At 43.9% G+C, this 27935-nt stretch overlaps 1 protein-coding gene across 1 annotated transcript in view; it reads left to right on the top strand.

The window, feature by feature from the left end:
- Positions 1–27935, top strand: part of Myo3b (myosin IIIB) — a 333329-nt gene that overhangs the window by 95672 nt on the left and 209722 nt on the right. Inside the window, exon 8 of the mRNA XM_052182659.1 lies at positions 26750–26905. Within this exon, the coding sequence (XP_052038619.1) occupies positions 26750–26905 (156 nt within the window). The remainder of the gene's footprint in view (positions 1–26749; positions 26906–27935) is intronic.

Raw genomic sequence — 27935 nt, forward strand, 5'->3', positions numbered from 1 at the left:
CGTGATAACTGACTGAACCTCTGAAACTGTAAGCCAGCCCAATTAAATGTTTTCCTTTATAAGAGTTGCCATGGTCATGGTGTCTGTTCACAGCAGTAAAACTCTAAGAGAAACACAGAAAACAATCAGGAACAAAGAAAGAAGGCCCTCTTAATGAAAACACAGAGGGAAAGACCCTGATAAGTTTAATAAGCTAGGAAGGCAAATGGAAATTGAGTGATTATGTGCTTTTTTTTATTATTAATTTGAGATAAGAAAACATGTCACCACTCCCCCCTCTTGTGTTGCGCCTCCCACCCACCCCACCCCTCTCCATCTTTGACACTGAAAATTGAACCTAAGACCTCAGGCATGCTAAGAAAGTTCTCTACCTTTGAGCTATATCAGTCATAAAGTTGCCCAGACTGGCTGGAACTCACTCTGAAATCTAAGTAGGTATTGAATTTGTCATCCTCCTGTCTTAGCCTCCCAAGTAGCTGGCATTATAGGTCTGTGCCACCAGGCCCAGAGATCTTCTCTTTCTTTAATGTATTGTCTTATTTCTTTTTAAAAAATGAATTATTTATTTTATATATGAGTGCTCTATCTACATGTACACATGAGTACCAGAAGAAGGCATCGGATCCCATTACAGATGGTTGTGAGCCACCATGTGGTTGCTGGGAATTGAACTCAGGACCTCTGGAAGAGCAGTCAGTGCTCTTAACCAGTAAGCCATCTCTCTAGCTGTCTTATTTCTATAGTGAAAATACTACATGTGGTTCCAAGTTCTTTCTTGACCACCCTATTTTCTCCATAGCGTCTTAGATTCCTTAACCATGTATTTTTCTTCTACGGTCTTTTTAGTAATAAATCTGAACATTGAAGACTGATCATTACATTTCAAATCTTGGGTTAGCATGATGGTTAGTTAGCTTTGACTGTCAACTTTACATAACCTAGAGTCATCTGGGAAGAGTTTCAATGAGGGATTTGTCTACATTTGGTTGGCCCGTAGGCTTTCCTGTGGGGGATTGTCTTAAGTTAATCAGTGTGGGAAGACCTAGCCCACTATGAGCAGTACCATTCCCTAGGCAGGGGATCCTGTACAGTGTAAGAATACAGCAAAAATCAAATCGAGCATAAATAAACAATCAAGTGACCATGCAAGTATCCGTTTTCCCTCTGCTCTTGGCTATGGATAGGATGTGACTAGCTGATTCAAGCTCCTGCTGCTGTAAATTTCCCATTGTGATGAACTATCTCCTGGATTGATGGCTAAAACAATTTCTCCCTATATTGCTTAGAAACAGAAATGAAACAGATAGAAACCTGCCTGTTGGGCTGGAGAGCTGGCTTAGTGGTTAAGGGCACTGACTGCTCTTCCAGAGGTCCTGAGTTCAATTCCCAACACCACATGGTGGCTCACAACCATCTGTAATGGGATCCGATGTCCTCTTCTGGTGTGTCTGAAGGCAGCTACAGTGTACTTATATATATATGAAATACATCTTAAAAAAAAAAAAAAAGAAAGAACCTGCCTGTCATTTCCAAATATTGCCCCTCACTCCTACCCCATGACAGGGTTTCATTTGTCTCAGGCTTCTGTCAGAGCTGGATATGTTAACTAGTGGTGGCCTTGGCTTTCTTATCCTGAGTGCTCGGATCACAGGCATGGACTATTGTGCCCAGTCTCTGCAAGTTCTGGACATGTTTACCAACTCTGCCCCATCCCTAGCCCCATCCTTTGACTTTGGAGATGATACTGCCTGTTCTAGCCTGCTATCACTCAGCCTCCAAATGCGCTATGACCAAACATGATATCCTTAGGCTTATTTAAATCTCAGCTGACTGTAAACAGTGACACACCGTGCGTTTGAAATGTCTATTTAGAAAGGTTCCGTTTGTTCTTATACTCATCGGCTCATACTGAGAAAAACAAATGGGGAATGAACACCTCTCAACTATCAGCCTTCCATCATTGGAGGTACTGGTTGGGAAAGAAAATATCTGAGAGTTTTAGTCAAATTGTTTTAAAGTGGAATCATTCAGATAATTGATTCATTTCCCTTTATAGAACAAGCCACGAGGGTAACTGCCTAGATTTGCTCTAGAAATAAACAAGGCTAGAAATATCTTCTTTAAAAAGATTTTTTTTTTTTTTTTACTATGTGTGTGCTTTGGGTATATGAGTGCAGGTGCCTGTGAAGGCCAGAAGAGGGCGTCAGATCCCCTGGAGCTAGAGTTACAGGCAGTTGGGAGCTGCCTGATGTGCATGCTGGTACCTGGCTCTCAGCCTCTGAGCTCTCTCTTTAGCCTGACTAGAAATGCCTATTTTTGTTGTTATTTGATTGGTTGGGTTTCTGTTATTGTTTGTTTGCTTGTTTTTGAGATATTGTTTCTCTGTTTATCCTTGGCTGTCCTGGAATTTGCTTTGTTGATCAGGCTGGCTTTAAACTCAGAGATCCACCTACCTCTGTCTTCTGAGTGCTATGATTGAAGATGTGGCCTACCACTGCCTGGCTTAAGTTCTCTCTCTCTCTCTCTCTCTCTCTCTCTCTCTCTCTCTCTCTTTCTCTCTCTGATTTATTTATTTGTGTATTTTACATATGTTTTGTCTCCACGTCAGAAGAAGGATTCGGATCCCGTGGGACTACAGATAGTTAGACTGTTGTGAGCCACTACAGGTGCTAGGAGTTGAACTAAGAACCTCTGGAAGAGCAGCCAGTGAGTGCTCTTAACTGCAGAGCCATAGCTTTAACACCCTTTGATACTCTGTTGCCGTGACCGCTGAACCAAAGTGGATTCATCACTGAGGTTCTTAATGTGTCACTTTTCTCATTGCTTTAATACAACACCTGCAAGAAGCACCTTAAAGGAGGAGAAGTTTATTGGGGCTCATGGTTCTGGAAGCTACTCCATCATGGAGGAGGCTCCGTCTGTGTGGTGAGAGCTTGCGACAGCTTCTCATTACAGGGCTCTCCTCAGGAAGCAAAGAATGCTCAGACAGAGGTGGAGCTGACAAAAATCCTGGTCCACACACGGGTGACCCAGTTCTTCTAGAGAGGCCCTACCTTCAAAAGGCTCCAGACAAAGCATTCAAAACACATGACCTGTGGGACACGTGTGTCACTGGGACAAGAGGACTCTTACCAGAGGACTGGAGAACATACTTCTGATTTGCTGTGGCATCTGGCTACTGCCTATAGCCGAATAGGCAGGGTCAGGAATGCCGAGATATGCTGAGATAGTGTTTTTCAGATTCGTTTCCAGCCTCCTTATTTGGAGACAGCAAGGAAAAAAAAACAAGTTAAAAAAAAAAAAAGAAAAGAAAAAAAGGCCTAAAAGCCTAAAATCCTATTAGCAAACCTGTCTTGGCATTAAAAAGAGAAAAAAGGAAGCCCCCATAACCCTGGCTGGTTCTGAACCTTGGTTGTTGGTGATAATTGACTCATTTATATGAGTTAGTTACACATTTGTCAAAGCATGCCTCCTGACAGCTTAGTTATGATAAATTAAACACAGTACTCGCATAAATTCTGCACTGCTCTTTATCCATGTGCTGGGACCCTGCCTGATGTTTTTTGTCACCGCTATAATAAGTGGCTGGCTTTGCAGCGATTTCATTATCAGCCCTTTCCCCACTGGCTGGAGCTATTTGCATAACAAGTCTATCTGGTTCAAGTACTGGGCCAGACTGCTGCTTTGCTCGGAGCCTCCTTGCAGAAGTAGCCTTTTGATAAGATAACAGTAATTTTCATTTGTGAACTTCACCTTGGTCCCCAGGGAGACCTCCTCTCTTCCTCTAAGTTCAACCTAATTTAAGGCCTTTTGGTCTAAATAGTAAAACTACTTTCCTAACTGGAAGGTATCTATCTCTCATACTTTTGAGGTTTTAGTAGGAGTTAGTTTCAGGATGTTAGTGGCTTTTGAGATGATTAGTGAAACAATAAAGATGGAGTTGCTTTTGTCAAGAGCAAATCCACCAAGAGCATTTTGGCTGCTCAGCCCAAAAGTTAATGAGTGATGATCACCCCCTATAAACTGCTGTTTTGGGGTGGCTGCTCTGACAGTGTAGGGAAGAAAAGTATTGTATCTTCTCACTGATCCCAAGATTCTTGGCCAACACCCCTCTGACAGAAGGAAGGTTGATAAGAAAAGTCCTGCACTGTCTTTAAACATCAGGTGACTTTCAGAAATGAAGATTCCCTAGACTCAGGGCAACCTGTGTGTTCCTTGTTTTCATGAAGAATGAAAAAAGTAGAATTGAGAAAAAGGGGGGGGGTCAGACCTCTTGGTGATAAATGGGGGGACTCGGCAAGGTCTTTCTGTCCACAGATTCTCCTCAGCCTCTCAGTGTGATGTTCCTTTTCCCAGGTATAGTGCAAGACACCTGTCACTTGAGGGATCCTAATAGGGAAACCCAGAAGGGTTCTTCCCAACTTCTAAACAACTACTGTCTTTGGAGGAGTGTTTCCGGTCCCCTAGTCAATGGCTAACATGTAAGCCATTACTTTCCTCAACTAAGTACCACGCTTGAGACCTGCCAGCCAGTCACAGAATGCTGGGGCTTCTTTTCAGTAGCCTTCTGATGACACTCTGATAGATATAAACAGCTGCCCTGAATATCCTTAAAATGTTATCACTGACCTTGAGAAAGGGTGTTTAACTTATTTAACCCTTAAAGACTACGACCATTACAGCTCCAGCTTTCTCTGCAGGTCTGCTGATGACTGGCTGTGTCCTTGGCTTTAGCTGAATTTCCCTCAAGCTTGTCTTTCTCCACTCTGTTTTTCGAGGCTGCTTGATTCTACCTGGCTTTAAAGTATCAGTGAACAACACACACTTGTATGTATCCCATCCTAGAGTCTTATTGCGGTCTGCTGAATTCTTGGGCTTTTACATTTTGTTAGAACCCTAGGAACCATACAAATGGTTAATTCCTCCAGGAGCCAAGTGGGTCCACTGTAACCTTTATTTACACCACTTTACACGTTGGCAATTTTAATTAAAATGAGCAGCAGTACCTCCAGCGACACACTCTCCATTTTGGATTTATTTAGCCAATGATTAGCTACTGTGGCTTCTTGAATTAATTAGCATCTCTTGAGCTACAGGGAATTAGTGGATTAGTGAAAACTCACGGAAAAAGGTCGGAATACTCTAAATTGAAACCTAACAAACTCTCCTTTGCCGTCTTCATATGTACTGATCTGGTTTTGAAAAATTGAGATTTTTCCCCCCCACTTCATGAGAAGAATAAAGTTTTGAGTTTCAAGGTTATACTTCTAAGAGGTTGTCTAATTTAGATTTCCTGATGGGCATTTTAACTCTGGCAGATTTGCATAATTATTGCTGTGACGGGTCATGTGGTCGAATCTTGTTGCAAAAGTAGATAGTAAATAGTCACTATCCCTGAATAAAGGGGCGAGTACAGAAAGAGATGGTGGCCATTTGTATCAATTTGGATACAAAGGTGCCTGATTCCAGAGTAACAGCCAGTGCATGTTAAGGATGCTATTCTTTCTAACAGCTGCTAAGAGTCTGGAAGGAGGATGAGTAGGACCCACAAGCCAGGTCATAACCGCAGAGCGGCTGAGGTCGAGGAGGGGCTGTCATCATCTCAGCCAGGCTGATCTGGAAGAGATGGAAAGTCATGGACCACTGGTCAGGCTAGTGGAGTGGCTGCCCCCCCCCCTCCCGGGGTTCTTCCCAAGAGCTTTCCTGTGTCTAAGTAACATCCAGCTGTTCCCTGGCCCCTGCCACACCATGGTTTCTGTAGGCTGGGATGGGGAGTGGGTGGGGGAAAGGAAAGGTGACTCTGGGTCAGTTAGAACTGTAATTAGAGAAGGAAATGCAGGCCTGCGTGACCAGTCCTACTAGTTCCAGCCTGCTGTTGACTTTTGGATGGGATAAAAGTAGCAGATTTAGCCCACTGGCTGGAAGAAAGGGCTGTGTGGGTGTGGCTTTTGTGAGTTTATAATTTACAATTAGAGCTTTAAACAGAATCAGTTGCCAGGCCTCCTATCTTATTTTCTGTGTATACCTTCTTGGGATTTTATTCTTATTTTTCTAAGATTTTCAAATGCATGACACTTAGCTGCTATACAGAATTAGTGAGTGATGAAAATCATAGCTAGATTATTGTTATTAAGACAAGGTCTAGTTAATATAGGAGAGTTGTCTGCAAATCAAGATCCTCCTGCCTCAGCCTCCTAAATTCTAGGACTGCAGATGTATGTCATTAGGCCCAGCATGATTTGATTTTGGATTGAAAGGGTATTTATTGAGTTCAATAAATAGTTTTATTTAAAACTAGACATTTTCATGAAATAATAGGAGTTCTGGTTTAAGAACGTACAGAAGCTTAAATCTCCAGGCTGGAGCAGGGTTCCGCGTACTTCACTTTCGTTACTCAGGCTATGGACTGAACTGTATCCCTCGAAATTCACACCGTTTCATCCTCAGCATGTCAGATAAGTTTTTATATGGAAACAGGCCTTTGCAGATGAAATTAGCTAAGATGAAGGCATCCTGAGGCATGCTGGGTCCTAACCTGATAAAGTAGGTATCTATAAGAGAGAGAGAGTGTGTGTGTGTGTGTGTGGGGGGGGGGAGACAAAGACAGAGAGACAGAGTGACACAGAGAGATTTGGGTGTTGTATTAGTCAGGGTTCCCTAGAATAACAGATTTTATATGTCTTGGTCAGTGTTCTATTGCTGTGACCATGATCACAGCAACTCTTTTAAAAGAAAGCCTTTAATTGTGGCTGGCTTATAGTTTCAGAGATTTTGCCCATTATCATCATGGCAGGAAGCATGGCGGCATGCAGGCAGACACACTGCTGGACAAGCTGAGATCTACATTGGCTCTGGATGTGCAGGCAGCAGGAAAAGAGACTTTGGGCTTGGGCTTCTGAAACCTCGGAGCTCATCCCTTGGCCAATGAAGCCACACCTCTTAATCCTTTTAAATAGTACCACTCCTTGGTCACCAAGTAGTCAAATCTATGAGCCTATGGGGGCCATTTTTTTTCAAACCAGCACAGATGTAGACATGGAGACAACACATGGGTAGCCTGACTCAGGCTTTCTCACATTAAGGAGCTATCAGAAGCTGGGAGAGAGGCCCATGGGACAATAAATGTCTGCTGTTTAAGTCACTAAGTGTGATATTACTTATAGCTCCCCCAGGAAATTAATATACCTATGACTATAGGGTAAGTGATTTGATAGTCCAAGCAAGGAGAGCAATGTTTATCTACCAGCCACAAAGAATAAATGTCAAGGTAAGTCCTGTGTCACACACAGCCATAGTGGAGATTCCTCTTTCTTCCCTCCTTCTTTCTTCCTTCCTTTCATCTCTCTCTCTCTCTCTCTCTCTCTCTCTCTCTCTCTCTCTCTCTCTCACACACACACACACACACACACATACACACACACATTATTAAGGCTTATGTTAAGTCCTCCCTCTCAAACACACTGTGCAATAGTAAAAGTGGGGAATTTCTATAACTGTCAATGATTTGTGGACCTTGATAGTAGGCTAGGCATTAAGATGTCTTGGCCACATAAACCTCTCTAAGAGGAGCATATTATCATAGAGAGATATGGCAAGCTGACATCACCTTGCACCAAGTACTGAGTAATAGATCACCTTCTTTAAGCTGTGTTGAGAAGACAGACCCATAGATCACCACAGTCTCTCGCAATGTAGCCACGGACCAGTGCCATTTAGTGATATCTGCCATGGGCTTGTTGCTGCCCAACCTTTGTGGTCATAGAGTTTACATTTCTTTTTAATTGTGACTAAATTTGCTATGCAAAAATCCTTCACGGCAAAACAAAAATGTAGCAAACTTCATTTAGCCAAAGAAAGCCAACTTGCTTACATTTAGTAAATCCTGTCAGATTCATGCAAACTAAAATTAGGTTAATTTGAATGTATCTGTGAGAGAGATACAAATAATAAGTTTTTCTATAAGCTTCCCCAGTCCCATGGTACCAGCGACTGAGCCCAGGATCTCACACATGGAGCTGTTATAACCACTGAGCAACACCCCAGGCCTTCAGTAGAGGCTTCACTTAAAGCTGTCAGATACCGTGTGTGTGCCCCTTGCCTGTGTGATTTCACTGGATCCTCATTGCTGCTAAACAAGTGGGTCACTACTCACGTGGACAGCGAGACCCTTGACAGATCAGTGATGGGCTTTTGGCCTCACAGCTGAATCCTAACAGAGGGGGTTCAAAACCATGTCTCTGTGGCATTCCAATATCTTTTCTAAGGATTGAGATGCTAGTGTGTATAGATATGTGTCAGATACCGACCCCTTTTTAAAAATCATTTTCTGTGTGTGCCTGTGCGCGTGCTCACGCTGTGCATGTGTGGGGGCCAGTGCTGGACGCCAGCCATTTTCCTCTATTGCAAGCCAATTCGTGACCCTGACAACCAACCACAGTCACCACCTCCTGCCCAGTTCAGATTTTCAAGCTAGGCATTAAGATGTCTTGGCCACATAAACCTCTCTATCAAACCACATACTCTATCAAACGGATGCTGAATGAAGGTGTGCCAGCATCTCCTTGGCATGAAAAGAGATGCCTCGTCCACGAGATTAAGGCAGATGTGCCTGAAAACAGCGCTCTCTTTTCTAACAACTAAACAGTTACCCACCCCCTAAAAGAACAAACAACAAAATAAAACCTCTCTTTGCTGGAAAAACTACTTTCTGAGAGGAGATAAAAGAGGCTGATGAGATGGAGATGGAGGAACTGGGGACACTGATCCAAATCGAGAAGGACAGAGCCCTTATAATGGAGCAGCTGATGGGGGTGGTGCTCACCGTGTCCAAGCGGTGGTCTGTGCCCCGCCTCTAAGGAACTCATCGCTGACATCTAACATGCAGAAGTGGGCGAGCGAAGGGCTGGAACCACCATATGCTGTGACCTGTTATTGTGTTAATTGTCACCTGTCAGTGTGTGTTCTGGCTGGTTTTGTGTGTCAACTTGACACAAGGTGGAGCTACCACAGAGAAAGGAGCTTCAGTTGATAAAATGCCTCCATGAGATCCAGCAGTCAGGCATTTTCTCAATTAGTGATCAAGGTGGGAGGGCCCACTGTGGGTGGTGCCATCCCTGGGCTGGTATTCTTGGGTTCTATAAGAGAGCAGGCTGAGCAAGCCAGGGGAAGCAAGCCAATAAGGAACATCCCTCTGTGGCCTCCACATCAGCTACAGCTTCCTGACCTGTTTGAGTTCCAGTTCTGACTTCTTTGGTGATGAACAGCAATGTAGAAGTGTGAGCTGAATAAACTCTTTCCTCCCCAACTTTTTTCTTGGTCATGATGTTTGTGCAGGAATACACAAATACCCTGACTAAGACAGAGTGTTTCACAAGTTTAGGAAAGAAAAAAACACAAATATAAAATGCTGACCTGGCCCAGTGTGTAAAATGAGTTCTATGCACAAGATAAATTTAAAGTCGCCTGTAAACATGACTTTAAGAAGTTCTCCTTAGTGACAATTACCTTTCACCTTGGCTGAGTACAAGGACAAACTTAGGCTGAAATTCTAAGTGTATGTGTTGACACCATTGTTGCCTATAGAATCAAAACTGTATTAAACTGTTAGTCAGAAAAACAAGGAAAACCTGGAGGAGCGTCGGTCTGTCTAGCTGCTTATGTTAGTGGGTGCACTGCGATGCCTCTGCAGTCTGAGTTTCTGCTGTTACTCAACGGTGGCACAAGATAAACACCTTTCTAAAGTTATTGAAAGAGCTCCTTGGTTAAGGGTGTTGCATATAGAACTGCATTCCCTCTGTGTTGTCTTTTAGATGCATGTATGTGCGTGTATGTGTGTGTATGTGTGTGTGTATGTGTGCAAGCATATATTGTTTGTGTTGTATGTATGTCTATTCACACATGTATATGTGTACGTGCATATCTGTGCATGTGCTGATGTGTGTGTTTATGTGTGTGTACTGTGTACGTGTTTGTGTACATGTGCTGATGTATGTGTACTGTGTGCATGTATGTATATATGTGCTGATGTGTGTGTGTTTATGTGTGTGCACTGTGTCAGCCACTTGTACCTATATTCTTCACCTTCTCTTTGGATTATGAGTGGTGCTTTTCAGATGCGGGAAACGTAGAGATTAACAGAAGAGACATGGAGAAATAATTTTTATGTATAATTCAGGAAGATGTCACAGGCTTCCTTTATTGACTTAGGCACTGAAGTAACTGTATAATTTAATGTGAAGAATAGAGCAAATTAGAATGAACAGCTTTCTGCTTGTATGTCCAAAGTGACCCTAAGTATGCTAAATTCTGGTATCAGATTTTAAGCAACTGCTGAAATGTATGGAAGTCTCTTTAATATGCTGCTTATAAAGCTAAAAGACCCCTTGAAACTCTACGCGGCACCATGCTAGTAAGTATGTGCCATTATAAGTTTGTCCAGCAGTAGAATGCATGACACTGGGAATGATCTCTGAGGTAAACTATGGGCTTAGGTGATGATGATGTCTGTGCTCAGGCTCATCAACCTTAATCAAGTTCAGCCCTGGTCAGGGATGCTGTCAGTGGGGGAGGCTTTAAGTGTACCCGAGCAGAAGGCAAGATGGCAGGACTCTCAAACTTGCTGGGACTCTTAAAGTGCTATAATAATAAAGCCGTTGGTAAGATTTAAAAAACAACAACAACAACAACAACAACAACAGCATGGGAAAAAAGCTCCATACGTGTTTTTTCCTAACTGAAACCATATGGGAATTTATTGGGAAAACGGGAGCTAGTGGCATTTTGTTATTAGAGTATTTATCATACGGTTATGGAAGGGAGTAATTTATGGTCCTTGCAAGCAAAGCCAGATCAATACAGAGATAAATGTCCTTGCCACAATAGAATTTATATCATCCACGTGATAATTGACCACTGTGTCATCTGTTCAATCACTCATCTCATTATCTGATGGAGCCGGTGGAAGGCTAATGTGGATGTGATTGATTGGAACACAGCAGTGGGAAGCTCCCAGCCCAGCTCACCTGCTACCTGTCCTTGACAGCGGCGGCAGCGAGTGTAGTTGTCTACCTCCAGCTGCAGGCATCCACAGAAACAGCCAACAGCCTTGTCCCACACGGGGTATCTCTTGTTGAATCAGACATGACCTTCTCTTCTTTGTACTTGTGGATTCTATCCCATTTCTGCCCCAGAGCACAGCAGTCTGCCTAGAGCAGAGGTTCTCAAATCGCTGGCCTAAAGAGAGCTTCTATTGTCACTGATTCTCTGTTATGTTTTGTGACATGATCATTCCATATCACCTATCTCTGCCTGGCAAAAAAAGACAAGGCTTAACACTCAGAACATGCTACTGTATGGCAAAAGACAATCAGAACAATCTATAGAGACCAAAAACTGGCCAAAAGAGAAAGACCAGAAAGCTCACCACTGAGCAGTCCTGCAGGGTTAGTTCCACTACAGGGGGGGAGGGGTTGAAAAACCCCCGATTCCAGCAGCCCCTCGGTTCTCGCGGCCCCCCTGGGAGCACTCACTGCCTGCTGTATCTGTGATTTGCCTTGTGAGGGTTAATCAGTGGGCCTATTATTCAGCAAATTAAAGGCTTGGCTGCCAGAGAGTTCCTTTCAGAGAGGATTAGGGTCTCTGATGAGGCTTTGAAGTAATGGATGGAGCTGTTCTGCTAATGGAGGAAGGCTAAGGACTCCCCAGACTCCCCAGGCAGCCGGTGTGGTGTCTTTATTCAGTCTCTAGTCTAAAAAAGAAAAAAAATATTTTATCTTGCAAAGATGTGATGCTTGCATAAGGCTCTGGATTGACATCCTGGCAGGTGAGGATGCAGGGCACTTGTTTTTGTCACAAGGGTATGCAGAAGTGTTTCCTGGCTGCTGTGGGTGGCAGGGTCTAGAGGAAGGACCATCTCTCCAAAAAGCAGCAACAGGAATCAGTGGGATCTTAGAATTTATTCTCCTTTAAAAGATTTTGGCTCGGAAACTGGGCGGGTGACAGGCACAGTGGTGGTGGTGGGGTCTGTATTCTTGGGACTACTAAGCAAAGAAGCCAATAGCTGTGCAAAACCCTGATTTGCATAAAACATTGACAACTACCTATTATCTGACAAGGCTACCCTCCCCGCCTCCAGGCTCTTCAGCAGTAGTTAGGCTGTTATAGAAACCAGGCTGGCTCATTTCCCCCAATTTCATGTTTATACCATCCAAAATAGCCATGGAGTTGGCAATTGGCCAGAGAAATGCTTAGTCCATGACCCTGTTCACCAAAAGAGCATGCACTACAAGAGGAGCGCCCAGCGTGAGTGTTGGCACCACCAGGACCGCTGCAGCTGTGGGTCATCATTGCTCTCGACTCTGCTCCCCATCCCCCACTGTGCATTATGTTCTGAAATGCTGGCTGCAGCCTCCGGTGCTCCCTTTTGCAGTGGTGCTGAGCTCTGGTCCTTCCCCCCACAACCCCCAACTTTCTCTCTTTCTTTGAGCTGCTTTCTACCCATGGGCTAAACTATTTCGGGAATCTCCCGTTTTGCCTTTTGCAGTGATCAGGGTGAGTCCTGGCATCTGCCTTTCCTTGACTCCACTGATGCTAGTGGTTGAGCATTGAACTCCTCCGTAGGCTGGGAACCCAGGGGCTCAAGCCCGGAAAGTCTCACCAACTCTCCAGTAGAGTTAGCTCCAGGGAGCTCTGTATTGGCCACTCGGGAGAATATTTTTTACCAGATGGTTCCAAGCATACCCTGGGATTGGATAGTGTTGTAAGAAGCAGACCTATGAATTATGTGGTTGTGCTCAACACAGGATGGTTGAATTCATTACACAGCACACTCGCTATTCATTTCTGTGGTAAATCAGAAGAGTGTTTGCTTCAGTCTCAGGACCAGAGTTCATGGTCTCATTGTAGTCCTGGGGGTACGGGGTGTGTGTGGGGGGGGGCAGAGATTGTCTATTCACAGATCACAGATCACAGATTATAAAATATATAGAACAGATGTTTCCCCTGTCACATTGTCTGCTAGGAAGCCCAAGTCAAATGTATGTCCAGCCTTAACAAAGCTATTTAGTTGGTATTTTCATTCCTATTTTTCCTCAGTTACTCCATTGCTTTATCTTTTCCTTGGCTTACATTATTTTTATGTTGCCTTATTGCATGCTATCTTTATGTATTTAAGGACATGCTTTGTACTAACATTATTTCTGGAACAAGATAAAGTATTAAAAATCAGTTGTGGGCTCTGCTAGGGAGAAGGTAAACTGAAGGAACTGCTTTGAAACAGCACAGTCTGGTATTTCTCCCTAAGATTACTCAAAAGTTATCAATCATCCAACCCAGAAAATCTACTCCTAGATAGATGCCCCAGAGAAATGAAGACATGCCACAATGTACAAACCGCACAAGGAAGTCTTTCTTGTAAGCTGCAGATGGTAGCACATGGCTGTATGCCTGGTGCTCAGGAGGAAGAGGTAGGGAGATCACAATTAGAGGCTAGCCTGGGCTACATCATGTATTAGATGCCAGCCCAGCCTTCATAGTGGGATCCCATTTTCAAAAGCCAACCAAGTAACCAAACCACATAAACGACAACATCCATTCCTTACACCATTAGTTTATAATTGTTTAAAAGTAGAAATAACCCAAAGCTATTCCTTGATGAATGAAGAAAGTGTGACGGAGCCGCACAGTGGAGGATTATTTCTAGAAGAGGAATGACAATATATTTATTAACTTATGCTGCCTTAGAAGGACCCCGAAGTAGGAAACGTAGCGGAAGCCAGCCACATGTATTACATAAATGCTCAGATCTGGAAAATCCAGAGACTGAGAGTACATTAGTTATTTCCAGGGATGGGGGTGGTTTAGAAAAATGAAGAGTGACTGAGAATGGATAGAGTTTATTTGTGAGGAATGAACGTCTAATGTTGATAATAGTGATGGTCATACAACTGTGAACATACTAAAGATCTTCGGATTGTATGTTTCAAGTGGTTAAATTGTGTGGTTTATGAGTTATACCTCATTAAAGGTGTTATGGAGTCATTTTTCATAGGGCCAGCCATGAAGGCAGAGGTAAGGGGATCTCTAGATCAAGGCTAGCCTGGTCTACATAGGAGTTCCAGGTTAGGTAGGGTTACACAGTTAGAACTATCTCAAACAAGTAAGTCAGAAAAAAATATTATAGTCAGTAACTAGCAGTTGTACATTCTACGGAGTACTTTTTGCTGATTTTCTTATACTTAATTTGTACTTAGTGACATATGTGTGCATTTGACAGTGCTGGCCTTTAGCAAGATCTGCCACTAGGTTTGGGCTTGTGACTCTCCATGGCATACAAGTTCCCTGTATGTTATTTGGTCCGGTGCTCTTGATCCGCTGGACAAGTTCAGCGGTGACTCAGAGCAGGCGCTGAGCCTGAGGAATAAGGTTGGCCATCCTGTGCTGTGTTGTGTCTTTCATGGTCTCCTCCATCCGTGCTATCATGAATTCTGTGAATGAGAGTAAACAAGGAAGAGTGGTCAAAGACTCAGCCGCAAGGTGGGCATGGTCCTGCGTGGCATCAGCTGGGGCTGGGACAGGTCCCTTGGGAAGAGAGGGAAAAAGAGACTAGGGAAATGGGTAACAGCGAGGTCTTGGGGTTCTTTGGGTGGGGTTCCTGTGGATGGTGAAGGTGGAAGATGGATGATTTTTCTATCTTCACAGAGATCTAGTTGCTGGTCCATCCATCAAATTTTTTCTTAGGAATCCATTAGTGGCTACTTCTGTGTTAACTAGTCTCCACGCTCCATAGTTATAACTACCAACTTTCTCTTCTTAATCCTTCATTCAAGCCATGTCCTTCCTAAAGAGAGCCCCATTCTCACCACTGACTGATTTTCTACCATGTTGTCAGGTTATTTCCTAAAGCAAAAATGTAGCTGCCATCTCCCTGCTAAACTATCCTAGTGGGTGTGGCAGAGGTAGAAAGCTCTGTAGGTCTTCTGGGTCCTGAAAAGTGGTCCCCAGCCAGAGTCCTACTGTCATCTGCCTTGGACCGCAGTATCCAGATCTACTCCTGACCCCTGCATTTGACATCCATGGAATTCATGGGGGGACTCCTGAACCCTTCACCTGACTGTCCCTTGCTCTTCCTCCAGTGCCCACTCCCTCCTTTAAGAACGCCACCTCTCATGTGACACATTTGTCCCCCAGCTAGAGCTGTTTACTTCTTTGGGGGGTTATGGAAGGCCCTAAACTCTCCAGCCTTGACTTACACCTGCTGACATGATTCCATGAAACAGACTCCATGACAGCAAGTAGCTGACCCTAGGGACCTCCGCTCTCAGCACGTGGTGTAACACCCTTCATAGCAGACACTTATCACACATGCTTATGAATGCACTGTGATGTCAGCCTCGCCCACCTCATCAGCCAATTCTCGTGTGTGAGTTGGTATTACCCAGGATGCGTGTTTCTTATGGAAGCCCCTGCCCCCACCCTGGATTTTCCTAGGCAAGCCTTTGCCATTGCTGTGCAGCTGGCTTGCTCGTTTATTCTAGGGACTGCTTAGGTCTTAGCCACTCCTTGCCCTCCTACGTAAAAAGCATACAAATGAGCATTATGGATTAAAGTCAGGGCAGAGTGGCGAGCAGGATCAAGGGAAAGAATACAGTTCCAATGTACCCCCCGGCACTTACACCTGCTCTAAGAAGCCGACCGTGACTGTTTGTCAAAATGGAAATTGATTTTTGAATCAAAGAAATGAGCCAGACATTCAAAGGCAAGAGTACCCAAAACCTTGAACTTGAAAACACCAAGGAGTTTTGCTTTTGCTGAATTGTCAGACCCCCGAAAGTCCCCTTTCTCCCAGATGTTGTAAATTCTGCATAAGGACATCTACTATCACGTAGAAATCCTGCCCTCAATAGTAGTATCACATGGAAAGCAACAAATTAATTACCAAAACCTTGAGTTAGATTTGTGTAATACTTGACCCGATTTAGTTAGGTGGGTAATTGATTAGGAGACAGCAGACTTTAACAGCTGACGTTACAGACCAGTGGTCTCTAGAATTCAGGTGCTACAAATGTGAGCCTAGGAAGATGTAGGGCCTCTCAGGGGCATCAGGCCAGGAGGGCTCCTCTGCCGTGAGTGGGCTGACGACCTTCTGCCCTATGAGTACTCAGCATCCTTACTTGGGGGAAACCATTTTGGAAACAACAATTTTCAACTTGGACACAAACCTTCTGTCTTAATCTCGGATTGAACAGTCTTTAGGACTGTGGGAAACTAAATTTCTATTTGTTCTCATTTCTCCATTCTCAAATACCATCATAGCAGTACAAAGTCAACTGTGGACACTTAAGGGACATTCTTCCTGCTTGTCACCTGCCTTCCCCTCAAGCAATGGCTTATGGGACCGCTTGGTGCAGTGGCTGACCACAGAACCAGCATCTATTGAGCGCTCACTCTGCAGTGAGCAGTGTGTAACTGTTGCCTTACTTACTCTTACAACAATTTGTATACATACAACAATCTTTATACATAAAGAACAAGAGCTCCGTGAATCTAAGTAAAGCTTACATATCACGACATAGCTCTAAGAGTTAGATTTGTCCTCAATAGCTAACTTAACACATATCATTGTCCTAATATCTTTAAAAATATGTCATGCTTGGGAGAATAACGGGTTTCATCACTGAATGTGTCATTTAAATGCATCAACAAACTATTTAGACTGTGGAGGGGTTGGAATGTTGCAGGTCTAGCTAGGGCCCAGTTACAAATCATCATCATCATCATCATCATCTTCTTCATCATCATCATCATCATCATCATCATCATCATCATCATTTTGTTTGTTTTAAGACTGTGTAACTTTGGCTGTCCTGGAACTTGCTCTGTAGATCAGGCTGGCCTTGAACTCAGAGATCCACCCACCTCTGCTTCCTGAGCGTTGGTATTTAAGGTGTGTGCTCGAAGTTACCTTAGATTCTTTTCCAGCTGCCATCTCCCTGTGTGAGTGATCTAACATTCTTGTGGCCATCAGTGAAACCTTTTGGAATGCATTAACTTAATGTACCACTAGGTTTCCTACCTCCAAAGCTAATGTCATTGGCTAACATCTGAGGCCTTCAGAAGGGCCTCCTGCCCTCTTTGTTGCCTTCCTGATGCCTCCCTCAATATCTTTTAAAGGTATCTTGGTTTGTGTTTTTTCTTCACTTCATTATTATAGAACATCCGGGAACTATTACCACACTGGAACATGGGTTTTAGAGACACTCAAGAGTCTGTGGTCTGGGCCACTGTCACTCGTATTTGGCTTCAGGACAAACCATCTTTTTCTTTTCTTTGAGGTGAGAGCCATGTCTCTTAAAAATGAATTTGGCAGCTTCTGGATGATCTTGTCCTGACTCTCATGTTTTCTATAATCCCCATCTTGTGGAGTTAGCTACCACATCTATCTCCAGGGCTCCTCACCTCCCTGGGCTGGTGAAGTGAATCTTTCTTTAATTTTCACCTTATTTAAAGACGTCTAAATTAAGCCATGGTTGGCCTCTGATCTTCTGGTCAAGTCTGGTGGATCTCTTGCTAATTCCTGCCACTACAAAGACCCAAGGGTCTTTGGTGAGGGAGCTGCAGGAGACCTTAGCTGTGCTCACAATGCCGTCAGCAGCAGCAGCTGCTCTACTGTCCCCTGAGAGAACAGTCCCAGGACCCAGCACTCCAAGGATGACTGCATCCTCTCTAGCCCTGTGAACTGGAGGTTGGTATTTGGAAACGGACTAAGAACTTCATGTGTTAGTTGCTATGGTGACGAAATGAGGTAATGGCTTGTGATTTTTTTTGATGCCCCGACTACATCACATGAGGTGACGATGACTCAGACAGTAAAGAGCTTTCTGTGCAAGCAGGAGGGCTTACGTCCATAACCCCAGCATCCATGTAAAACAGCGCTACGTTCCCATAAGCTGAGGGCTGGAGTCATGAAGACAAGAGAACCTCTAGGCTTTGTCGGCCCTTTTGGTCAGCCTAGCTGAATAGGTGAGCTCCAGATTTGGGTGGGTTTGAGAGCATCTAAGGAAGACGCTTGACGCTGACCCCCCCCCCCAACACACACAGGCATGTGCATCTGCACACAGATGTGCACATGCATTCACATCATCTATAGACTACACAACAAGAAAAAAATGTCAGTGTAATGCCTTTCATAAACTCCCCCCCTCCCCCCCAAACATGATAGCTAAGGACCTGTCCTTACTAACTTACAGGTTACTGTCCTGAAAATGACCTAAGCCCTGGGATACAAACACTTAGGAGATATTTTGGTGAGGGAGGTAGTTCAGCGAGTAGAGATACTTGCTGTGTGAGCCTGGAGGCCTGTGCTCAGACCCTTCCTGGAACCCAAATAGAACACATGCACTAATGATAATAAATAATACATTGAATTTATAACTTTTTTTGAGATCTTTCTTGGCTGTCACCACACTCAGCAGAGGGCACGCTTGCAATAATACATCCATTACAGAAGGTGGCAGTGTCATCAGCAATAGTTAAGCAGCCACCTCCCTCAGCAGGTCTTTCTATGGCTTTTTCTCAGACACACTTCTGCTTTCTCCCAATCAGCACCCCTCCCTGCTGCTTGGCTGCCCTGCTATAAGTGGGCTCTTCACTCATTTAACACTCCCAGATGGCTCCTCAGACCTCTCCCAGGCTGACTCTGTCTGCTATCTGTCTATGATTCTCTCTCCCATCGGGGGAGGGGCAGCCTATCCGTAGACAAATGCTGCTTGAGGATGTCAAACTTTTGTTTGCACATCTTCTGAGCTAAGAACACAACCAGCTAGTAGTTCTGGGGTTTTCTCATTATTTACATTGCTAAGGAATCAGAGACAGAGGCAAATGGAGGGATCTCTGCACTGTCCAGCCATACCTCGGCATGTGTGGTATGTGTCTACATGCTGCAGTCTCCTCTGTGAGGTCTCTACTCCTGGGTACCACTTCTGTGAAAGGATTGTCTCCAAGCACAATGCATAGCTGTCACCTCTGGAGGTGGATCCCAGTGCGCCCTAGACTTGATGGTTTGGCTTCAGACAACGCTGCATATTTTCCTTCCTTACCTCTCTACCTTGTTTGAGTCATCTGTAGAGGACGCAAGTTGATCTTCATCTCTTGGTCTTGGAGTTGAGGCCATACAATATGGGTTTTTTTTTGTTTTTTTTTGTTTTTTTTTCTTTTCAATTCCACAACCTCGCCTTGGTCTGATGCCAACAGCTTTACCTCCGAGTCAGACTCACTTGTTTCTCTTTCTACCTCTTCACTCCCCAGCCAGGGACCTCAGGCAAGATGGCAACTTCCCACAATGCCTTGCTGTCTTAGTCAGTGTTCTATTGCTGTGAAGAGTTGCCATGACCAAGGCAAATCTTATAAGAGAAAGCATTTAATTTGCTTATAGTTTCAGGGAATTCATCCATTATCATCATGGTGGGGGACATGGCGGTGTGCCTATAGGCATGGTACTGGAGAAACAGCAGGAGTTCTACATCTGGATCCTCAGGTAGCAGGAAGAGAGAGAGACTGGGCCTGGCCTGGGCTCCTAAAACCTCAAAGCCTACCTTCAGTAAAGCACTTCCTCCAACAAGGCCACACCTCCTAATCCTTCTCAGGAGTGCCACTCCCTGCCCACAAAGCATTTAATAGACAAGCCAAGGGGCCATGCTTATGCAAACCCTTCCCATCTCCTGACTTCTGTACAGACTCTATTCTCAGCACAGATTTGCTTCAGAGGGAGATTACTCCCTCCCCTCCCCTTCCCCATCTGAAGCACCCCTCCTGCCTCCTCAGAGCTTTTCCACTTCCACTCAGACTGATATCTGTACAGCTGCCCAGCTGAGTTTGCAGCCATGTATCTCATTTACATGGCTCACCCCAGGCATGAAGGTAGCATGTAATTCCAGGTCTCAACACATCGCCATAATGTGGCTAAATACTCTAGCACATAGAAAGGAGGTTGTTCACTAAATCCATGTAAGCAATAAGCAATGCCATAGATGCCCCCCTCCCCACCCCCAGCCCAGGCATCAGTCACTTTGGGAAATCGCCTATTGCTGTCAGTCTTGTTTTCCAGAATGGAAATTTTCTTCCAAGTCGGAGCACCATGTGCTCCGCTGCTGAGCCTGTAATTACCATATCCTCAGGAGGATTTTCTCCTCTTGCCAGTCAGGCTTCTGTGTGACAGTGATAGGAGCCGCACAGCGTTAAAGTGAGTCACGGGGCAGGGAAATGTTTGGACGGATCCACAGCAGTTGGGTGCCCTGTACCAATGGGGACACGCAATCTAAGTAGCAAGCCTTAAGAAGGCAGCCGGCAGTATGAGAGACAAAATAGAGACAAGGTCGTGAGAGGAGATGAAAACTGTGGGCTTTGACGTAGCATGGCCCCACTGTGTGGGAGAGGATTGCCTTCCTCTTGGTTTTTCTTTTTTTTTCCCAAGCTCATTAGTATTTTTAGTTCTCGCTTTTTCAGCTGCACTATATCAAGTGGGTTTATTCATGGGTAAATCTTGATTGTTGGTAAATGGTTCCCCCACCCTGTTCAGGCATCCGGGGAGTTTGGTCCTGAAATGTCAGGTTACAGGGACAGACAGTGCAGCTGCATCCCTAGGACATCACACACACACACACACACACACACACACACACACACACACACGCACGCGTGTGCCCAATCCACTGCCTGGCTTCCCAGTGTCAGGGCCCAACATCACATCTTGCTTTTTGCCTGTTTTTGGCTTACTGCAAACACCAGCAACAGCCCCGTGTATAATGTGGGACCACAAATGAATTCCGAGAATTAATCTTCAGCCAAGAAAACATGATGGAAGGAACTAGAATTTCAAATCAGGTCCTGAATTGATTTCCTTCAAGGCTGCAGCTTGCTTCATTTTTCTTCTGGTGGGTTTTCCTATCATATTCAAACTGTCTACTGTGGCCTTGTAAATCTGGGGCCTCTTACTGTTCAAGCTATAAATACAATTTTATTATACTTTGCTTTGGGTCCCTCGCCACAGAAAAAACACATCTAAACCTACTTTTAAAAAGGAGATTAAAAGAGCACAGCAGTGGAAGATTTTACCTGGGATTTAGCTTCCCTAAAGTCAGTCTATGTTCTATCTTATTTTTTTTTTTCCTCAAGTAAAAAAATCTAAGAAGAGCTGACTTGGGCCAAGCATTATCCCAGTTTGAGAAACTGTCTTCTATAGAAGTAATAGCTTATGAATATCCCAGGTACAGTGACAGTTAGGGACTCGTGGATCTTGCCTTGGTCTTCTATGGGGAGGACTTACCTCTGTCCTCATTCTAAAAACACAGCACTTGTCAGAGCTTACAACAGAACTTCCAAGGTGGCATCTGTGGTGTGTGGTCCACCGACAGAAGAAAACAGGAAGGGAAAGAAGAATAAAACGTCTATGGCCAAGTAAGCTTGGAAACATTGGCTCCAAAAAAATTAAGTAATTTTTAAAAATGCTAATGTTCGTTGTTGTTGTTGTTGTTGTTATTGTTGTTTTTTAGAGGCAACTTTAGGGGCTGGAGAGATGGTTCAGTGGTTAAGAGCACTGACTGCCCTTCCAGAGGTCCTGAGTTCAATTCCCAGCAACAACATGGTGGCTTGTAACCATCTGTAATGGGATCTGACGCCCTCTTCTGGTGTGTCTGAAGAGAGCAAGCATATACCTAAATACATGAAATAAATAAATAAATCTTAAAACAAACAAACTTTAATGTATTCAAACACACCATGAAACTCCAGTTGTACTTGTTTTAGAGGATCACTGATGTTTCCCAAACTCTGTTCACTAAGAAGCCATTTCTTTTTCTTCTTTCAGTCTCTTCCTCTCCCCCATTAGCAGACTATCACACATGGCTAGCACTTTACCCAACTTCCCTCACACTGGCTGGCAACCATGTCCCAGGTCAGAGATCCCTGCATTTCATCCTTTTGCAAAGCCTGCTTAGGCCCTGGCTGGTGAAAATATTCTGTAACTGGACATTGCAGTCCTTGGGTTAGCAAATAATCTTGAAATGAGTAAGTATATTCAATTTTCTTAATTTCCTGGGTTTGCCCTCCAAGTCTGAGGAGAACTCTCTTGTGAGAACTGCACAGAGGCTGTCTGGGGTTCCCGCCCACTCAGTTTTGTCTTCATTCACTAACTGTCTGCTTGAAAATGATGAGCTGAAAATCTTGACCTTGAAGAGTAGGACATCACTCTTCAAAATCTTAAGCAATAATGATCATTCCTTGGTTAGAGCTGGTAAAGGGATGAAGGACAGTAGTTACCCTTAGGCATACAATGATTATTAATGTTCTATACATATTAATTAATGCTGGAAATAAATATGGTGGCAATTATTCCTTAACCAGCCAGTTCCCCAAATAACTACCCAGAGACCTTTTAATATTTCAAAGCTTTGGCCTTAGCTGGGCAGATGCTTAACTAGCTCATCTAAGTTAACCTGACCATCCAGCCACGTGGCTAGCTATACCTTTCAGGCCCATAGTCATATCCTCTCATACCTCCTGGATAAAGGGCCTTCTTCTTCTTCCCAGAGTTCCTTTCTCTCTCCCAGGAAGTCCCACTCACCTTCTACTTCCTGCCCTGCTAATTGGCCATCAGATTTTATTAAAGCCAATCAGAGAAGGCCTTAGGTGGGTGAGGAAGGACAGAGACACATCTCCACATAGTATACCTCAACACTTAGGCATTCAAAAGTAGCAGCTTGAAAGGTGAAGGTGTTCTGACTGCACTTCTTATCTAGTGTGAATGTTGTACTAATTGTTCTGTTTTCCCCCATTTAGAAATGCCTTCTGCCTCATCTCCATCAACCTAGCTCTTTCTGCTTCACTCAAGCCTGGCTTAGGTCTTGCTACCTGCAGGAAGTCTTCCTTGACTAGAAGTTTCTAACAATATATCACTTGACTATGCTGCACCATACACCATAGCTTGCCATTTTTAACAATACAGAGTCAAAAAGGTTCTTCTGTGAGAGTTGACCCAGGGCCCCATCATCACTGATGGGCTGATCTCAGGCTCTTCACATTGGAAAATAAGATTAGCCAAAAAAAAAAAAATCGTGTCGGGGTGTCATGGTGCAGGCTTGTAGTACTTGTATCTGGAAGGTGAGGCTTGGGTTGTATCATGGATTTAAAAAAAAAAACAAAAAACAAACAAACAAACAAACAAAAAAAACCAACCAAGCAAACCCAAAGAGAAGAAAATGGGACTTGAGAAGTTGGTTCTATTGGTGAAGTTCCTGCTTGAAAGACATGAGGACCCAAGTTCGAATCCCCAACACTGTATAAAAGTGGGTACACAGAAAACATTCAGTGCTGGATCAGTGGTAGCACAGGGAAAGTTGGATCCTGTCTAGCTAGTCAGTGAACTCCAGGTTCACTGAGAGACCTGTCTCAAAAGATCAGCTGACGAGCGGCAGAGGAAGGTGCCTAAGGCTGACCTCTGATCTCCGTATTCACACCATATGCACACAAGAACACACACATGCATATGTACTCACACACACACACACACACACACATACACACACACACACACACACACACACACACACACACACGAATAGAAAATCATGATCCTTGTGGCTCTGAAACCCTTATTTCTGTCTTCATTTGTTTTATTCTTTTGTGACAGGGTCTCATGTAGTCCAGGCTGATCCAGAAGTGAATATCATTGTGAAAATGACCTTGAATGCCTAAAGCTCTTGTTCATCTCCTAAATGCTGGGAAGACAGGCAGGCACGCATGGTCATGGCCAGTGGTTGTTTTCCTGTTTTTTTGTTTTTTCCCTGGATAGATAAGCAAACACTAGTTTTCATGGTTTTCTGTTTCTCCAGTCCTCCCATCTTTCCAATTAAAATTTATTACAGATGCTTGCGGATAAATATCATAATTGTTCATGCATTAGTTCATTTCATCTAATTCTGGTGCGGCATAATAAATGTTTGCTGAGTAAACAGAGTGGGATAATGCTGTTATCTAGTAGACAGAGTCTTTGCTCTGTGATTCAATATCATAACAACTCCCTTTCAGACTTGTGTGTTGACCCCATGAGAAGGAGATGTGGAGGGGTGTTTATGAATTAAGGCTACGGTCTCAAGGTCTTCTTGCCCTTCCCCTAGAAAGCCTCCCTGTGCAGCTGGAGGTGATGCTGGCTGTGCTGTTTAGCATTCTCCCTCCCAGGCACGCTCAGCCTCTTTTCTGAGTTGATCCAGTGCTGTATCCTTGCACCCACTCCAGTCTTACTGAGAAGACTAACTCATCATCTTCCTGGGTGTCTCGCCCACCACCACCATATCTTATTTGGATCGCCACAGGAACAGATTTGTGGGGTACAGTCTTCCTCATCTGATTCTCTCTCTTTGATATTCATGCATTTTCTTACCCACCCTGTGATCTAAAGCAAGACCCTCTCCAATACATCAGATAATCTTGTCACTTGTTAGAAGCCTTCCTTTGCCGGTAGATGCTAACATCGTGTGACAGATAGATATCCTACCTTCAACTGCTTCCCATTCCACTAGGGACATGCTTTTTCAGGCTACCCAAAAGACTGTCTGCAGGCCTTCTCTGACAGCCTCCCCTGAATGTCTGTCCCAAGGAGGAAGGTTAGCGGTACACTCTGCTTGTTACCTATTTCACATGTCGTGATGTTTTTTCATGCTGTCACTTAGTCTGCATTTGGCTTTGCCCCTGAGTCTGTGTGTTGAAGCCTTGGTAACAGTTACCTGGTAAGGAAAGCATCTCTATTTTATCACTTCTTTTCTATCTCTTAAAAAACAAATGACAAACAATCAAACAAAAACATATTTGTATGTGGTATGTGTATGCTTGTGTGTGTGTGTGTGTGTGTGTGTGTGTTTATGTACATGTGAAATGCTGGCTGAGGCCAGAAGAGGATGTTAGATCCCTTGGAGCTGGAGTTACAGGCAGTGGTGAGCCATCGGATGTGGTTGCTGGAATCAGAACTTGAATCCTCTGTGAGAACAGTGATCATTGGGCCCTTGGGTGGATCCTGGACTTACCACCATCACATCCCATTCCCTCTGAGGATCCAGGTCTATCTGTCTTCATCAGCTCTCTTGAGACACACATGGCTATTTTATTTTAGGTTTTTTTATTTTTTATTTTTTATTATTATTTTTTTTAATGGTCCACACTTGGTCAGGAGGGAAGAACATCACCAGGATTACCAATCATATAGCCCTCTTGAGTTCCTTCTTTTCTGAGCAAACAGTGACTCAAATGTGTTTTCCTTTGACAGTAGTTACTTGGACACATGAATATACATGGAACCCTGGGAAGATAGCTCATCCGAAGACAACAGCAGTCTTTTGTGAGCCTGTGTGCCTGATTTTGTATTGTTGCTAGGAAAAATTATAGGCTATACAAACCACCTGGACTTATAAAAGTCAAATGATTGATTTCTCCCCATGGCAAGGTGGCGGTGGTATTTATAGTCTTGTGGGCATCAGTCTGGAGATATTCTAGGTGCCGTTGGCTTTTCTAGCTGCAAGCTCTGGCTCTAGGAGTCCCCAAGGCATCCACCAATGGACTGATGGGAATGGGAATGTTACCGAATGTTACCGAATATCCTTCAGGACTAGAAGGTGAGGGAAAGCGTTTTGAAGTGAAAATTGCAAAGCTAAAAGCTCCCTGTGAATCTGACAACTGGGGATTGCTGTAAAGAATTGGGCTTAAATGCTCTGTCAAAAGTGCTCAGAGGCTGCTAAAATTTCCTGCTGCTTGCCAAAGCTTTGGGTTGCTGCCTGCGTGCTACTGTGGGACAAACCACAGCTGTTGATGACAGGGAGTGGCAGGAGAGCATTCCGGGTTTAGCCTGAGTCTTCTGTGTTAACTGAGAGTGAAAGATGTTGTAGCTTCCTCCTCTGATGCAGGACAGAGAGGCAATGGTGACTGGAGAGGTGTTCATCAGATCCCATTTCACTAGAGATTTCCGTGTGTCAGAGGATGCAGCAACATGCATTGAGTCGTTGTTTTCTTTAGATGGGTCACTGAGTCCAAATGAGAAAGCCATTTCTCTGGGGTGGCTCTAACCAATCTACTGCAGGGGGGTTCAAACAGAACCTGACTTTTACCGTTTGGCATGGACTTTCTGTTCCCACTTTGCATAATTCCATCACAATTCCCCAGAATTATGTGCCTGTCACTTTCAGTCCTGTGGCCTCTCTGTTCTCTCAGAAAAAAACGTTAGCAACCAGTGGCCACTCTTCTCTTCTGCTTGCAGGTTCGCTTCTTTCTTTGCAAGCTTCTAAATGCATCCCTGGCATTTCCACTCCACCCAATAAGAGCATCTCCTATAACAGAGTAGGGGTGATATGCCTTAATTCTATAGGCTCCTTAGATAAACTTCCTTCTCTTAAAAATGCTCTCCTAAGCAGTCTACTTTTCCAATGTTTCAAATATTTCACAGTAAATTGAGGGTAAAAAATGAATTTTTAATATTTACTTAACAAAAATCTAAAGTAGATTTCTGATGTTTTAACTAATTCAATTCATAGAGTTTTTTCTACTTTCTGCTACATATTTCAAAGGAAAGAGCTATGTAGGGCTAATGATCACGTTCATCACCAGGTCTTCTTGCCTGGTGGATCCTGGCAAGGATATCCTCCTATATGATATTCCTAGGGAAAGACAATGTCTAATGTTTCACTTGAGAATTATTTGTTGTTTTTGCAAACAGGTGTCTTATTAAAGATTTTGAAAAGCGGCCTTCGGTCACCCATCTCTTGGACCACCCATTCATTAAAGGAACTCAAGACAAGGTTTTGTTTCTGCAAAAACAGCTGGCCAAGGTGCTCCAGGACCAGAAGCATCAAAACCCTGTTGCCAAAACCAGGTACGGTTCTCTGTGTCCTGCTGGGTGTTTCTTCCTCTGGGTATTTATAAGAAGGACCTGGCTGTGCTTGGGTTTGCCCCACATTTTAATTGGTAACAACCACATCCTTGAATTTTTCCGAGTTTCATTTGTGACTTTAATTAAGCATGTCCCATGGATAAATAGGTAGGATTCAGAAACAAACTGCCCATTTGGATTCCTGTGACCAATTTCTCTCAAATGACTGAAATTTCGCTGTCTTTATGCTCAGTGGTTACTAACTGCAAGCTGAAGAGTGGTCCACACCTTTAATCTCAGCACTCAGGAGGCAAAGGGAGGCAGAGGCAGGTAGATCTCTGTGAATTCTAGGCTAGCCTGGTCTACAGGACAGCCAGGGCTACACGAAGTCCTGTCTCAAAAACCCAAAATAAAATAAAATAAAATGTAATTGCAAAACAGTCATGTCTGGAAAAGTCTTTCTGGCTATTGCAGAGTAACACAAACTCTATAAACAAGCCGTGGAAAGAATGTGTGTTAAATGCCAGAGACTATTTCTTCAGTGGGCTCTGAGCCCGTTCTCTGAATTTGTGGACTTATCTTAGTTTTATTTTTCATGTATTTTGTTTATGACCTCCTAAAGCTGCCAGGACTCCTTCTACACAGCTCTATTCGTCTTCCTCACTTTTTAAAGGGCATATAGTTTGTTTTTTTTTTTAAAGATGTTTATTTTTAGGGAGTAGGAACAAGTCTTGAAAACTCTATTCTGTGTGAATCTCTAAGAAACAGATCTTTGATTTCTGTCCAGAGGGTGGCAGAATTTCCCTTTAAGGAAAACAAAATTTAACTGTATCCGAAGCTCCCCTACTCAGCAATTCCTTGGTTTTTATAATTCTGGCCACAATGCAGATAAGCACCAGTCCAGTATTATTAAAAGGACATTCAGAATGCTGCCGGAGGTAAAGAAAATAACACAGTCAGTCAGTTCCGGAGATATCCCTGTATTGTGCAGAAACCCGTTTACAAACCAGGAAGCCAAAGCCAGGCTTGCCAG

The sequence above is a fragment of the Apodemus sylvaticus genome, chromosome 5, assembly GCF_947179515.1.
Source record: "Apodemus sylvaticus chromosome 5, mApoSyl1.1, whole genome shotgun sequence".
Taxonomy (NCBI): Eukaryota; Metazoa; Chordata; class Mammalia; order Rodentia; family Muridae; genus Apodemus; species Apodemus sylvaticus.